The sequence below is a fragment of the Leopardus geoffroyi genome, chromosome B1 (genome assembly GCF_018350155.1).
Source record: "Leopardus geoffroyi isolate Oge1 chromosome B1, O.geoffroyi_Oge1_pat1.0, whole genome shotgun sequence".
Taxonomy (NCBI): domain Eukaryota; kingdom Metazoa; phylum Chordata; class Mammalia; order Carnivora; family Felidae; genus Leopardus; species Leopardus geoffroyi.
The window spans coordinates 50,153,568-50,167,836 of NC_059327.1; the positions used below are offsets into that span (position 1 = coordinate 50,153,568).

General features: G+C 35.9%; 1 protein-coding gene across 11 annotated transcripts in view; it reads left to right on the forward strand.

Moving 5' to 3' along the window:
- The window catches only part of HMBOX1 (homeobox containing 1), a 206,234-nt gene that overhangs the window by 130,870 nt on the left and 61,095 nt on the right, over window positions 1-14,269 (forward strand). For all 11 annotated transcript variants that reach the window (XM_045461786.1, XM_045461713.1, XM_045461761.1 and 8 more), the window contains one exon: window positions 5,312-5,422. In XM_045461786.1, coding sequence (XP_045317742.1) covers window positions 5,312-5,422 — 111 coding nt within the window. The remainder of the gene's footprint in view (window positions 1-5,311; window positions 5,423-14,269) is intronic.

Below are 14,269 nucleotides of genomic sequence, written 5' to 3' on the forward strand. Positions count from 1 at the left end.
TAATTAAACCATTAGCAACAACTGAAATGTTCAATAACAGGTAGATATGTAGGTGGATTGTGGTGTAGAATATTACATAGCCATTAGAATGATGAAAATTCATTATGTACTACATGAGAAAATTCCAAGGCATTATATGCGAAACATTACTTATTATGTATAGAATAACTACAAATGTGTGTTTGTTTTTTTTTTTAAACTATATATGTATACAGATACATGTTTATGTCTTAAAAGACATAAGTGCATAGGAAAGAGTCTGGAAGGTTTCATGCCAAATAAACAAGGATATTTCTAGGATAGGGAATAAGAGAAAAGTTGAGATGGAGGATGGACTTTTTTCTGCATGTTAATGAATTATTTTTATGGAGAATGCGTTTTTTATTTTATTTTTGTTAACGTTTATTTACTATTGAGAGACAGAGAGACACAGAGCATGAGCAGGGAAGGGGCAGAGAGAGGGGGCGACACAGAATCTGAAGCAGGTTCCAGGCTCTGAGCTGTCAGCACAGAGCCCGACGTGGGGCTCGAACTCACAACTGTGAGATCATGACCTGAGCTGAAGTCGGATGCTTAACTGACTCAGCCACCCAGGCGCCCCTATGGAGAATGTGTTTTAACTTAAAACTTTTGAGATACAACTCTGGTTACACTGTGGAAGGTAAATTATAGAGATGACTGCAGTTCTCAGGTAGAAAATTACTTGAAGAATCACATTTTACTTTTTCAATTGTGCAATGATCTTGTAATAAAAAAGATCTGATCATGAGGATTTTGTAATTTGTGGATCTTAGATGGCTTGTTCTTGTATCAAAGTTATTTCAATTCTCCAGGCAAAAGGGGGTGAGATTCCAAACTGCAGACATGAGAATTAGAGAGAACATAAAGAGAATTTTAAGAAGTGATTGGATATAGTAAGCATGTGAGATTTGGAGGAAAGAATAGAATGGTAGGTAAAATTGAGATGGGAGGGTGGGGGACACAGAAGAAGAGCAGATTTAAAGGAGGAGGATAATGAATTAAATTAATGATATTGAATACCTGTGGCAAAATTTCATGAAACTATCTAGCAGATGGTTGAAATAACAGTCTGGTGCTCTGGAAGTCATCGACACTTAGAATTTTAATGTCACGATTATTGACAGTTGAGATGACCAAAGGAAGAGTGTGTAGAGTAAGAGAAGATTCTTAGAGATGGAACCCTTGGGACACTAGCATTTAAGGAGCTAGCAAAGCAGTCCCTGAAGCTGACTGAAAACTTGCACTGGGCAGTTGTATCTGGCATTTCAAAGATGAAGATGATGGGAGTGGTCAGTAGTTGTGGCTTTCCACAGGAAGCGGAAGGAAGAGAGAACATTTAAATTGTAGCATTAGGGATTTTGACCAGATTGGGTTGTGGTAGAGAGCCCTCTAGTGGAAGGGAGCGTGGCATTTGAGGAACTGGAAGGAGCATGACAAAGCTGAAGCTCAGAAAAGAATGTGCATGAGACTGGCATTTTTTTGTCCTTTGTGATCCATCACTTTCTTATTGGAAAGAAATTAATGGGGGTTAGTTGTAGTCTCTGAGTGTATGAAAGTTATATGTAAATTTTTCTTTTCTTCTGCCCTATGAAAGGTGGAGAAGGGGTTATGAGGAGCTAAAACATGTGGAGAATGACTTTTTATTTTTTTCAGCAGTGGGAGGGGAGTTAGGGAGTTTTTCTCCCAAGAAGGAGTACCAAAGCAGACAAAAGCAGCAGGGCTTTCTGACACCTACCTCAGTTGAAGCATGGACCAACTCAACTGAACCATGGACCAAAGGCATGGACCAGCCACAGAAGGATGCATGTTAAAGGAACCTCACCTATCAGCAAGCTGCTAACCAAGAAAAATGACTGTGAAATGTGTTATTGTACATACTCCGCTTTTGTAGTACCTCTTCTGGAAAAAACTACTTGCTTTATTACTTTGTTTTCTGTATTTAGTATATGAAAACGAATTAAATTTACAGGGAAGAAGTTCTTTGTTTATTATCTGCACACATAAAAGACTAGACAGGAGGTTATTCTTTATTATCTTCTTTTGTTTTATAAATTAATAATTACATATGGAGAAAATTGTGGAACAACATAAATTAACAGTTAACATTACTTACCTCAGTGGAATTGGTGAGGGAAGGCTGAAATTAACTTCTTTTTGCACATCTCTGTTGTTTAGCATCATTACAGTGTTTTTAAAGCAACCAACAAAGTATGTAGTGTTTATAAGGAAAGGCTAAATATAAAATAAACTAATACATATTTGTAGAAAGATTAAGAAAATAATGTAGAGGTATACAATGTATGAAAAATATGCCACTCTGAATTCCTATTGTGTATCTTTCTATATATAAGGTTTTGTTACTTCACAAAACAATGTAGATTCTGTAAAAATATATTCATAAAACTATGTACTTTTTCATTTATTCATGGGCATCTTTCCATATTGATACATATCAATGTATTCTTTTAAACATTGCCTACAATTTTGAAAATGTTTGGGGCAAACTTTTTTTTAATTGAAATATTCAGTAAAAAGTGTCCAGCTTAATGATTTCTATAAAGTGAATATACACATATAACTGTCACCCAGATCAAGATCAGTAATGATGCCAATCACTACATAACCCTTCTTTATACTGCCTCTCCTAACTGTAGGTAACCGCTATTCTGATTGCCACCCATATAGATGAATTGTGTCTGTTTTTTAGCTGTATATGCATTGAGTCATATAGTTGTGTGTGACTTTTTTATGTGCATCTAACTTTTTTTGGCCTATATTATTTTTGTGAGATTTATTCATATGGTTGCATATAGCAGTGGTTTGTTTATCCTTTTGCTATTTGGTATGGTAGTCTCTAGTTGAATGTACAAATCATTATTTTTATGTATTCTCCTGTTGATAGGCATTTGAGTTGTTTCAGATTGGGGATCATTATGAATAAATGCTCCTGTGGGTCTGTACATGTACAAGATGTACATGCCTTTTGCACACACTTCTATTGAGTATGTACAAATTGCTGTATATCAAGGAAAGAAATTACTAGGTCATGCGGTATGCATTTATTCACCTTTAGTAGATACTGCCCAGTTGTTTTCCAAAGTGGCCCTGACTTCTTACCCTTCCATCAGCAGTATGAGAGTTCCATATATTGTACATTGTTGCCAGCCATTTGGTATTGATGCCTTTTGTTTGTTTGGTTTGTTATTATTTGTTTTTGATGGCTGTTTTTGAATATTTTTAAAAGTCTGCCAGGGGCGCCTGGGTGACTCAGTCAGTTAAGCACTAACTTCAGCTCAGGTCATGATCTTGCAGTTCATGAGTTTGAGCCCCATGTCGGGCTCTGTGCTCACAGCTCGGAGCCTGGAGACTGCTTTGGATTCTGTGTCTCTGGCTCTCTCTGCCCCTTCCTGACTCATGCTCTGTCTCTCTCTTTTTTTCTCTCTCAAAAATAAATAAACATTAAAAAAAAAAAGTATGCCCAATATTTTATTATGTGACTAGATCATAATTTAATCTCTTTTGATGGGCTTTTTCCCTCTTCCTCCACTACAGCACCACCAGAACCTGGACAGTTCCAATATCTACTGGCTCTGTGATCTGTGTGCAGATTTAATACTGAAAGTTTCAGAATCTCTGTATATTCTTTTTTTTATTTTCTCAACAGATTTTTCTCAAATTACCTCTGGTTTCGAGTAGTATGGTGCCAATATGAAGAATCCATATTAAATATTTTCGTTTTATGACCTGAAAACCAATTTTGATTTCATAGTGGGAAATGGTTGTTTTTTTCACTCTTGTTTAAAAGTAGTGTAAAAGGTAGTATAATATCTGAAACTAGACTTTTGATGAAAGCATTGCTAAACACAGCCAATTTAATTATCCAGAATAATTTGCATTCTCTTAGAACAAGCATACAGTGCTAGCTGCCAACACCTGCATCACATACATCTTCAGTCCACTGGAAAACTGTGAATTACTTGATAATGTAATCACTTAGGTTTTAGAACCTATTTGACTTTCACCCTTGAAAGTGAAGGGTATTTCCAATCAGAGAAATTTTCTTCGAACCCCAACCTTTCTTTTAACAAATCTCCTTTCCCTGGTTTCCTGAAATATTCTATTAACATTGGTCTTTAAAGTATGAAACTCCAGGGGCTTGCTTTTAATGAGTTAAATGTGATCACCAGACCTCCAGCTTCTTCTCATGTTAGGAGGTGTGATTACTTCCATGATAGCACCCTTCCTATTGTGCATTATGGTTTTAAACAGGTGTTGGCACAGGTGGCATTCGGTACTATCCAGTTACCATAAGTAATTCCTTGGGAGAATTTAGATACTGTTAACCCTCTGTGAGAACTGAAGGGTCTTTTGGAAGATGCCTTATGAGTGTATAAGAGAGTTTTATCTTTCCTATTATTCTTTGCTTTTGCCAGTTGTATATTGAATTATTCATTTTGGAATAGCTACAATGACCAGAAGAAGCATGATTCTCATACTAGTAAGTTTTAGACATGTGTTTTTACTTTCAGATGTGGAGGTTTTTCACATTTCTAGTTAATTGCTGTCACGAACTTTTTAGAGGTAGTTGAAAACTACTGCTTTATATTCTATTCAGTTTTTTTACTGTTATAAGTCTGTGTCTTAGAAGAATGTCTTTACCTCTTGAGATTTTTTAAGAGGTCATCCTGCAGCTTAATTCTAAAATTCTTTCAATTCTTCATTACCTGTACTAATAGTAACACGTCTGAAAACACCTACGTAAATTAACAAATAAGCCAGAAACCTTATTGAAAAGGTTTTCATGACCTCTCCTTTCTCAGTCCCTAAATCTTTTTCATCAGTATTTATAATGAATAGCAAAACTTGCTGGCTTCATTTTTTTTTTTTTTTTCTTCTCAGTATCAGGTAAAAGTTCTAATATTCTCAACCAGGATTGGGGTATAGGTGGTGATAGAAGGAGCACAAATCTAATAGACTTCTGACATATAACTATTAATTAGGAATCTCTTCATTTATCTCACATGAACCTAGCTTATAGATTAATTTTAGAGACCACTTTCAAGTCTCAGTTAATAAAATGCTTTCACCTCTAGTAGATCATTGCTGAGTATAGTCTAGCCAGGGCGGGCAGTCAGCCTTTACAAAGAAGTCTTATCAGGAGAGAGTTTGCTCGAGTTGCTTCCTTATAGAGTAACACAGAGAATAAAGCACCCACTAATTTAGGACCGACATAGCCCTCAGCTTCCCTGTAATTTCAGTACCCGCAACAGCTGTTTCTCTTTCTACACAGGGATCAGTCAGAGCCGGATCTCTCATTGGCTGTTGCAGCAGGGATCAGACCTGAGCGAACAGAAGAAAAGAGCATTTTACCGATGGTATCAACTTGAGAAGACAAACCCTGGTAAATATCATTTCCTTATTTTATTGCATCTGAAACAAGACTATAATTAATCACTTTTTTAAATTTGTATGCTGACTTGTCTTCACTAAGGTAGTTTCATACTTTCCTGTTGTTCCTTTTTCCTTCTAAACTATAAAACCTAAGCTCTGATTATATCAGTTTTTAGTTTAGTGTCTAATACTAGTCCTTTTCACTCCTTCCTCCAAGGCACCTCTTTGTTTCCAGGTTATATGCTTTTTCTAACCATAGTTTGAAAACAGCAGTGGCTGATTTCTTTTTTCAACTATAGGTTCACACATAAGATTCCATATCTATTTTTTCTAAGTGTTACTTTAGTTAATAATGTTAATTTCATACTTTTATTTAGTTTATTCTATACTGTATCCAGTGATCTCTGCTAATGATCTTCTATTTCTAATTACCTGGATGATGAGCATGCCTTTGGACTTTAGATTGAAACTGCCCTGATGACTTTGGCAGCAGCAATAGGTTGGAAAGTAGAATGAAATCTGAAGGAAAAAAGATCGCGAGAACCTTTATGTCTGAAGTTGCCAGGAGTAGGCAAGATCTGTTGTAGGATACCCTTAACAAGTGGTATATAGAGTCTGATGTTGTATGACAGCCTGTATCAATCTACACACTACACAGACTGGTGGCAGCGAGCCTGATCTCAAGGTTAGCCTTGTGATTGAGCTGTATTCTGTAATAGCACAGCATTAAAGCCATTGCTTATTATAGGTTAAATCATCAGTTGGAATATTGCATATTGAAGACTTAGCTAATAATAGTATTGACTCTGAGGTAGAAATACTGTTGCAAAACATATTTATGTGTATGTGAGTGGTAAGTTTTTTGTTTTTGTTTTTTTAAAGATCACATTCCTGATCTGAAAGGCCCAGGCAGGACAAAATAGACAGACCATATCAACATCTCTGCAATGGATTTTTTTTATCTACCCTCCCCCAGTTTCTATTTTGAAATGTTTCAGATGTACAGAAAAGTTGAAAGACCAACACAGTGAACACCTGTTTACCCTCTTTTTAGATACAATAATTGTTAACATTTTGCTGTATTTGCTTTATCCCTGTAAAATAAATGAATAAATTTAAAAATCTATTTATGTATATGCATGTATACACCTGTCTTTCTCTTCAGCATTCCTCTCCTGAATAAAAGAATAATCGCCTGAATAACCACAGCCCCTATGGTTATATAATAGATACAAACATCTAGTTTATATTCCTATTTCTCTAGTTGCAAGAATGTCTTTTTTTTTAGTCAAATAGTATCTGATTTAGGTTGACAAATTGGAATTTGTCATATCTCTTTAGACTCTTAAGTCTGGTCACTCAAACTTTTTTTTTTTTCATAACATAAACTTTTTAAACTCTCTAACCTTACAGAATGTCCCATATTCTGCATTTTTCTCTTTCCTCTTAGGGTCAATTAAATTATTCCTCTCTAGTGCCTGTATTTCCTGTAAACTACAAGTTAGGATTAGAGGCTTGATTAGATTCAAATTAAACATTTTTGGCAAGAATACTTCATAGATTATTTAGAGAGGGCATGTAGTAATGTCTACAATATACTTTGAAATGCATCAAAATAAAGTGGATAAGGAGGTAGATAATGTGATGAAGTAAATGAGTACAATGTTATATGATATGAGTATAGATTTTCATCATAAAATTTCTTCTTTGTTTCTGTATGCTTGAAAATGTTCACAAACATTGGGGCAAAATGCTTTGTGAGTAACGTTTACCTCATGTATCAAGGTTTATGTAATGTCAGGTTGTAGCACTGTTCGTATGCTAAGTTCGATCATTTGTTAAAGTAAGAACCACTGGATCTTGTCTTTGCAATTTGTAAATAATCTGTAGGGTGTCATTTTGTCACTGGATGAACAGCAAACTTTTGTTAATGGTTTTAGCATCCATTGATGATGCTTACTTAATGAGTTATTCTGTTGGGGATTGCAAAATGGTGTTGAACTTATTTATTTAGTATTCCTTCAACATTTATTAGCTGGCAGTTTTTCTGCAAAGAACTTTCATTTTTAGGTATTCTTATGATAGGTAGATAGGCAAGCAGATCTCTCAAACTAATGACTCTATTGTTGCTGCCATTAGCTAAATGTTCTAAAGGGGCACAATTCAATAGAAATACAATGCAAATGACATGTAATTTAAAATTATCTAGTAGCCACATTTTAAAAAGTAAGAAATAGCTAAAATTAATTTTAATAATCTATTTTATTTAGCAAAGATATATTGACACTTCAAGTTTAATTCGATACTTTTCAAAATTATTGAGACTTCTTTCTCTTTTTCTTTCTCTTTATACTGATTCTTTGAAATTCAAGTGTATTTTACACTTGAAGCACACACCATTTTCAACCAGCCACTTTTAGGTGCTCAATAGCCACATGTGGCTAGTGGCTACCCTATTAGACAGTCTTAAGATAAAATCATACTTGAAGCAACACTTAAAACTCAACTCTAAGCAGTCTTCCCAAAGACATCACTTCATCCATGACTCACATACAACAAAGCAAATCAGATGGTGAATGACAAAAACTTGGCACTTGGTCTGCTTAATAGAGCAGTTTAGGCTGATAACAAAGGTTCAGGTAGGTAAATAAGGAGCTATACCTAGGGGGTTCATAAACCTGGCACATCTCAGCAATTGTCTGCCAGGAGGGAACACCAGAGAGATTGTCAAGATATTCCAAAATGTATAGGGCAGAACAGTGAAGAATTTGAAGGACAAATACCAGTCAACTGTGTCAGGCATTCATCCTCCATAAGAAAAGGGATTTTTGTCTCTTGCATTGGCACTTAGAACAGTGCCTTGACATATCATCACAGTTGGTGAGGCTACATTCCTATCTCACACTGGGATTTCAAGGCTGAGCTCTAATTCCAGGAGGAGACTAGGATGCCAGGAAAATAAATTCACCAGAAAGAGGAAGGGGACTAAGGTACAGCTCTCAGGCCACCGCAGCCTTGTTGTTGTAGCTGATCTGATAGCACTGCTGACTGTGGAATACTACTATTGGAGTCCAGTTTTTAGCACTGGGGTGATATAGTGTTCTTCTGAAGCTGTTTTATTAAAAATTGTTGAGTGCTTGGCTGAGGAGCCAATGGGACAAAGCTGCCATCTGTGGGATTATGATTAAATGTGTCTATGTCAGAATCCCGCCCAGATGGAGCAATACAGCCTGGGGTCAGGACCGGTGGGGTACAGAGAGCCCCTAGGTCAGGAAATGGGTCGGCTGGAGAGGGGACCACCCCTCACCCCTCACGCAGTGCACTTTGGTGGGGAACCTGGTGCTAAACCATTCATAGGTGACCTGCTTCTGGGTCCAGGTTTCCTACATAGCAAAGCAGCTCCCTAGCTGCGTTCTATTGAAAGCCCTCTACACAAGGGTTTGTAAAAGTAAATTTTCTTAACTTAAAAAAAAAGAGGGACACCTGGGTGGCTCAGTCAGTTAAGCATCTGACTTCAGCTCAGGTCGTGGGTTCAAGCCCCACTTTGGGCTCTGTACTGACAGCTCAGAGCCTGGAGCCTGCTTTGGATTCTGTGGCTCCCTCTCTGTCTCTACCCCTCCCTTGCTCATGCTTTGTTTCTCTCTCTCTCTCTCTCTCTCTCTCTCTCTCTCTCTCAAAAATAAATAATCACTAAAAACAAAAAGAAAAAATGTTTTGTTTTTTATCTTATTTTTTTATTTCAGTTTGTCTTGGGATCAGAGTTCCACTAAACCATTATCAGGAAATTGGAGGAAGGTGGAACTAGGGCATTAAAACAGGAAAATGGGAAAACACTAATAGCATTCATCCAGCTGTTGATAAGGAATTGGTTTCTTTAAGGAGCTAGTACCTCCTTTTAAAAATAAGTTCCCCTAGGGGCACCTGGCTGACTCATTTGATAGAGCATGTGACTCTTGATCTTGGGGTTGTAAGTTTGAGCCCCATGTTGGATGTACAGTTTACTTAAAAGTAAATAATAAAACACTAAATTCCTCTAATTATGTACATTTGGTTTTCAATGAAGTTGTATTGCTGATTGTCCCCTTTTTAAAGGACTTCCTATTTTTATTTGAAAACCAAATCCATATAGGTTCCAAGTTCTTTCTAGTCTGGTTTTCTGTAGGACAAAATTTAAAGTTAGCTGAAGAGAGGATAAGTTTATAATTGTCAACTGGTAGTTTTCATAGCATTAACAGTAATTGGATGTTAGTGATTGAAAGTTAATTTTTAGAAGTTTTTCATTGCATTTTCACCTTCAATATAAGAGCTAATATGGTATAGAATTCTTTCTAGGTATAAATGCATCTTTGTTGACTTTAAAATAACCTTTGATTGTAGCTGAAGAATTAGTATTGTTTTTTCTTCATGGACCTTTGAAACTACTATTCTGTTTAGATAAGATGAACTAAAATTATGTTAATACCTGAAAATAGCTTATGCACTGTCCAGTCATTAGTTGCTTGTAGTACATGAGAATTTTCTTTGCAGGTCATTGCAGGGGTGATTGGAATCTACCTAAATGCCTCTTAATCAAGAACCAGTTAAATGAATTATAGTATATCTATAAAATGGAATAGTATGGAGACTAAATAGCTAGTTTTTAAAGAGGGCTTTATATGAGTTAAACTTATATGTAGAAATATCAATTCTTAAGTGAATAAAGTAAGGTGAAAACATTAGAGTATACTGCCATTTATATAGAGGGAATACATACACACATGTATATGCTTATGTAAACATAGAACATCTCTAGCAGGCTGTATTCGGACCTAAGAAAAGTTCTGTGGAGGCTCTGAAAGACTGGGAGTACAAGGTAGCAGGAATACTATTAACTGTATAACCTTTTGTATCTTTATCAATTTTGTACTTGTACTATATATTCAAAAAGTACATACAAAGTTTCATGGAAAAGAGAGAAGGAGGAAGAAAGGGAAAGAAGGAAGGGAGGGAAGGAGAGAGAGAGGCAAAAAAAAGAAATTAACCTGCCTTGTTAACAGCTTTCAAGATATAAAAACTACAGAACCTAGGTTCACATAGTCCAGACCTGTTTATTGATAAGTTCTTTTATATCATAATTTTTTACTTGCTCATCAGAATAAATGGAAATGGTACCATCCCATTGCATATATTCTGGGGGGAAATGCAAAATTAAGAAAAATCATTAAGATGAAAAGTGCTTTTTTTCTAAATATAAGTATTTAGAAAATAAATTTAAAAAATGTTTGTACATTCTGTCCCTCTATTCTTGGGCTCAGATCATTTCTCTCTATATTACCTTGACTGAAGTTCTTTTTTTTTCAACCTTTTCATTCTGGATCCATTTGGATACAGGATTTTGTTTGTTTGTTTGTTTGTTTTTTAGTCTCTTTTTAAGTAGACTCAGCAAGAAAAAGAATAGAGTAGATATTTAGGTTGTTTTTACTGATAATCCAGTTGATATAGATATAGTGTAGTTCTCTGATAACAGACGCATCATTAAAATTTCCCAGCATATCCCAAAGCCTGCCAAGGAGTATGAATAAAATGGACTGATGGAAACTGATCAAATACATTTTATCTTGTTTCTTATGAAAACATTTACAAGAAAATACCTATTTCTTTAAAGAAGTGTGTACTAAATTCACCGTGGTTGACATCAAACCCCCCTTTATTTAATCAAATTAAGCTCAGCAGTCTTTTCCCTTGCCTAATTTAAACATTGCTATAGCAGACAGGGTTTACTGAGTTCCTCTTGGCTCGTGGTACTGCTCTGCCTATTTCTAAATTAAACAAATAAAATTTGCCAGGAGGCTCATGCAGGGAGCACATGAAGTAAAATAAATTTGGAGAGCAGAAGTAATGCCTTCTCTCTTCACTACTGCAGTGTCAAGAGCGTCGGGGAAATCAACGTGTGTGACATGGGGGACAATGAGAAATTGCTTTTGAAGAAGCTAGTTTCTCTGAATGGGATAGTATGTTGTAGTCATACTTTTGTTAGTTGATTGGCAAAAGCTCGCCCAAAAGTAAACCTGATAAGCAAGAAAATTATCATATATACAAAGAAAACATTTATCAAAATCTAATGATCTTAGCAAATTAGGAAAAGGTTTTTTTCCTTTTCCTCTTGGGTTTAGATTTGCTAGATAAATGTGCAAAATTTTGTTCTTAATGAGAGCCCAGATACAAGATAGAAAAAAATGTTTCTATAAAGAAAATAGGTACACATTTCCCGTAGGGAAAAAAAGTGGGTTCTTTAGCTAATCTAGAACTCCTATATTCAGAGGGGTTTAGAGTCTTACATACATTGTTCCTGCATTCTTAGTATCTTTGTATTTTTCTGTCAGAGTCCAGAATTTTGAACCCATTCTTGGATTATTCATTGCTCTCCATCCATGTTGACTAAAGCAAGATTAACTAAGGTTTCTAGAATAAATCTGTGTTTATTGGAGTATTTCCAGAATGCTGCTTGTGCTATTTTTAAATACTGCTATATTGAAAAAGAAAAAGGAACAAGAAAAAAAAATCAAAAGTAATGTGATAATACTATGTTTCAAATTCAGTATATTTACAAGTTTGAAATTATAGAGTTTCCAGAGTTTCCACCTTGTGCATAAATTATAAATTGCCTTGATTTATTTTAAAGTAACCAGGTCACTACTTAATTTCATCTCTTCTTTTTTTCCCTCCTTCATTCTCTCTCCCTTTCTTTTTCCTTTGTGACCAATTTTATTTCACCTAAGTTTCCTTTTTATAGAAAAACTGGACAATACAGAATATTATAAAGAAGCATAATTACATGACCAATAAGCCCCAATACCAAGAAAGAGCCATTATTATCAGTTAGTTTCTTTTCTTCAACCTCATCTTTGTATTCTTTGTTTTATTTATACCCATTTATCACTCAACTAAGAAAGCATGCCGTAGTTTTAATGTGGACTGCTAATTATAATTTATTGACCTATTCCTCATCCTTCATCTACTGAAACTTTATCCTTTACCAGAAGCCAGGCTTTGGATGAAAGGACCTACTACTGCCTTAGCCAGTCTGTTTTTACCTCATCTTGATCAGCCTTGATAGCTGCTTGGCTCTGTTTTGAACCTTCTATCATGGCTGTTGAACAAAATTTATATAATGTAACTTAGGTAGATTCTAGAGCCCTTGTTATTCTGTAATCCCTGCTTGCATTTAGAAAATGCAAAGACTTTGAAACACTCCAACCCCATATTTTTTCCTTTGCCTAAACTTTGTTAACTTTGATGCAAATGTAATGTAAATGTAAAACTTTGATATAAATTTAACATGTAAATGAATGAGTATGGCTGTGTTCCAGTAAAACTTTATTTAAACTATGGCAGCAAGCCATAGTCTGCCTACATTTAAGCCATGAATCTAAAGCATTGTGTGATGATACATTTGTCCATTTGAGGAAGAAGGTAAATATTTACTTCACACACAATAGGAAATCATATCTATTGAGGGTTCAAACAATAAGTCTGTAAAAATATTCTGAATGATAACAAAACATATTGGCCATAAAAGAAGAGGTTGACAAATTTGACTTCATTAAATTTAAGATCAGAAAGCACGCCATAAATAAAGATAAACGGTGAATAACAAACTGGAAAAAAAGTTGTAATCTGTGTAACTAGCAATTGGTGTTGTTTTAACACACCAGTAAGGTGAATAACTCAAAAGAAAAAGCAAAAGACATAAATTCACAAGAAAAGTTATGTGAATTTTGGTAAACAAGAAAATATACTCATTAATAGTAAAATCTCAGTATTAAAGGAAATTTTTTTTGCCTGCCAAATTTGTAAATGTGAATAGTTAGTAATACTCATAATCCTCAGTACGTTGGGGAATATGGGGAAATAAACAACTGGAGATGGTTGCAGTGTCTTACATTTATTTTGTATTATTGTGCAACAGATTACCCTACAACTTAGCAGCCAAAAACAGCAAACATTTATTATCTCACAATTTCTCTGGGTCAGAAATCCAGGAGTGGCTTAGCTAAGGTGGTTCTTCTGCTCAGAGTTCTCATGACGTTGTAGTTGAGCCGTCAACTGACTGGACAGTCTACCTCTAAGGCCACTCTTGTGAGGGTTGGCAGGCCCCAGTTCCTTCCTCATTGCCCAGGGATTTCCAAGTCCTCGCCACATGGGCATCGCCTCTGGCTCCCCAAGTGTCCTTACAACCTGGCAACCATTTTTCCCCCAAGCAAGTCATTCATCTAAGAGATAGAGTACCCAAGACAGACACCATGGTATATATATTCTATAACCTGATATCAGAAGCACTTCTACCACATGTTATTGGTCACACAGACTAATCCTGGTATAATATGAGAAGGAACTACACAACAGGGTGAATACCAGGAGGCAGGGATCCTTTGGAACCATCTTGGAGGCTGACTGCCACATGGCTATATTGGTACTATATGCCTAAGGTCTTATTCCTCTCTGTCTGCTGGGTTATACTGTTCTCTACATGGTATCTGATGTAGCTAGAATGTCCAGAATGGCTTTTTTTCCTCAATTATGGCACCTGGGAGCTGGCCAGGCGTCTTTTTTGTTTGTTTTATTTTTTTTTTTTCTCATGTGTATTCTTGAGAGAGAGAGAGAGAGCCAGTTTTGGTGGGGGGCGGGCAGAGAGACAGGGAGACAAAGAATCGGAAGCAGGCTCCAGGCTCTGAGCTGTCAGCACAGAGCCCAATGTGGGGCTAGAACTCATGAGCCGTGAGATAATGACCTGAGCTGAAGTCGGACACTTAACCAAATGAGCCACCCAAGCACCCCTGACCAGGCATCTTTCACTCCATGTAGCTAACTTGGGCTT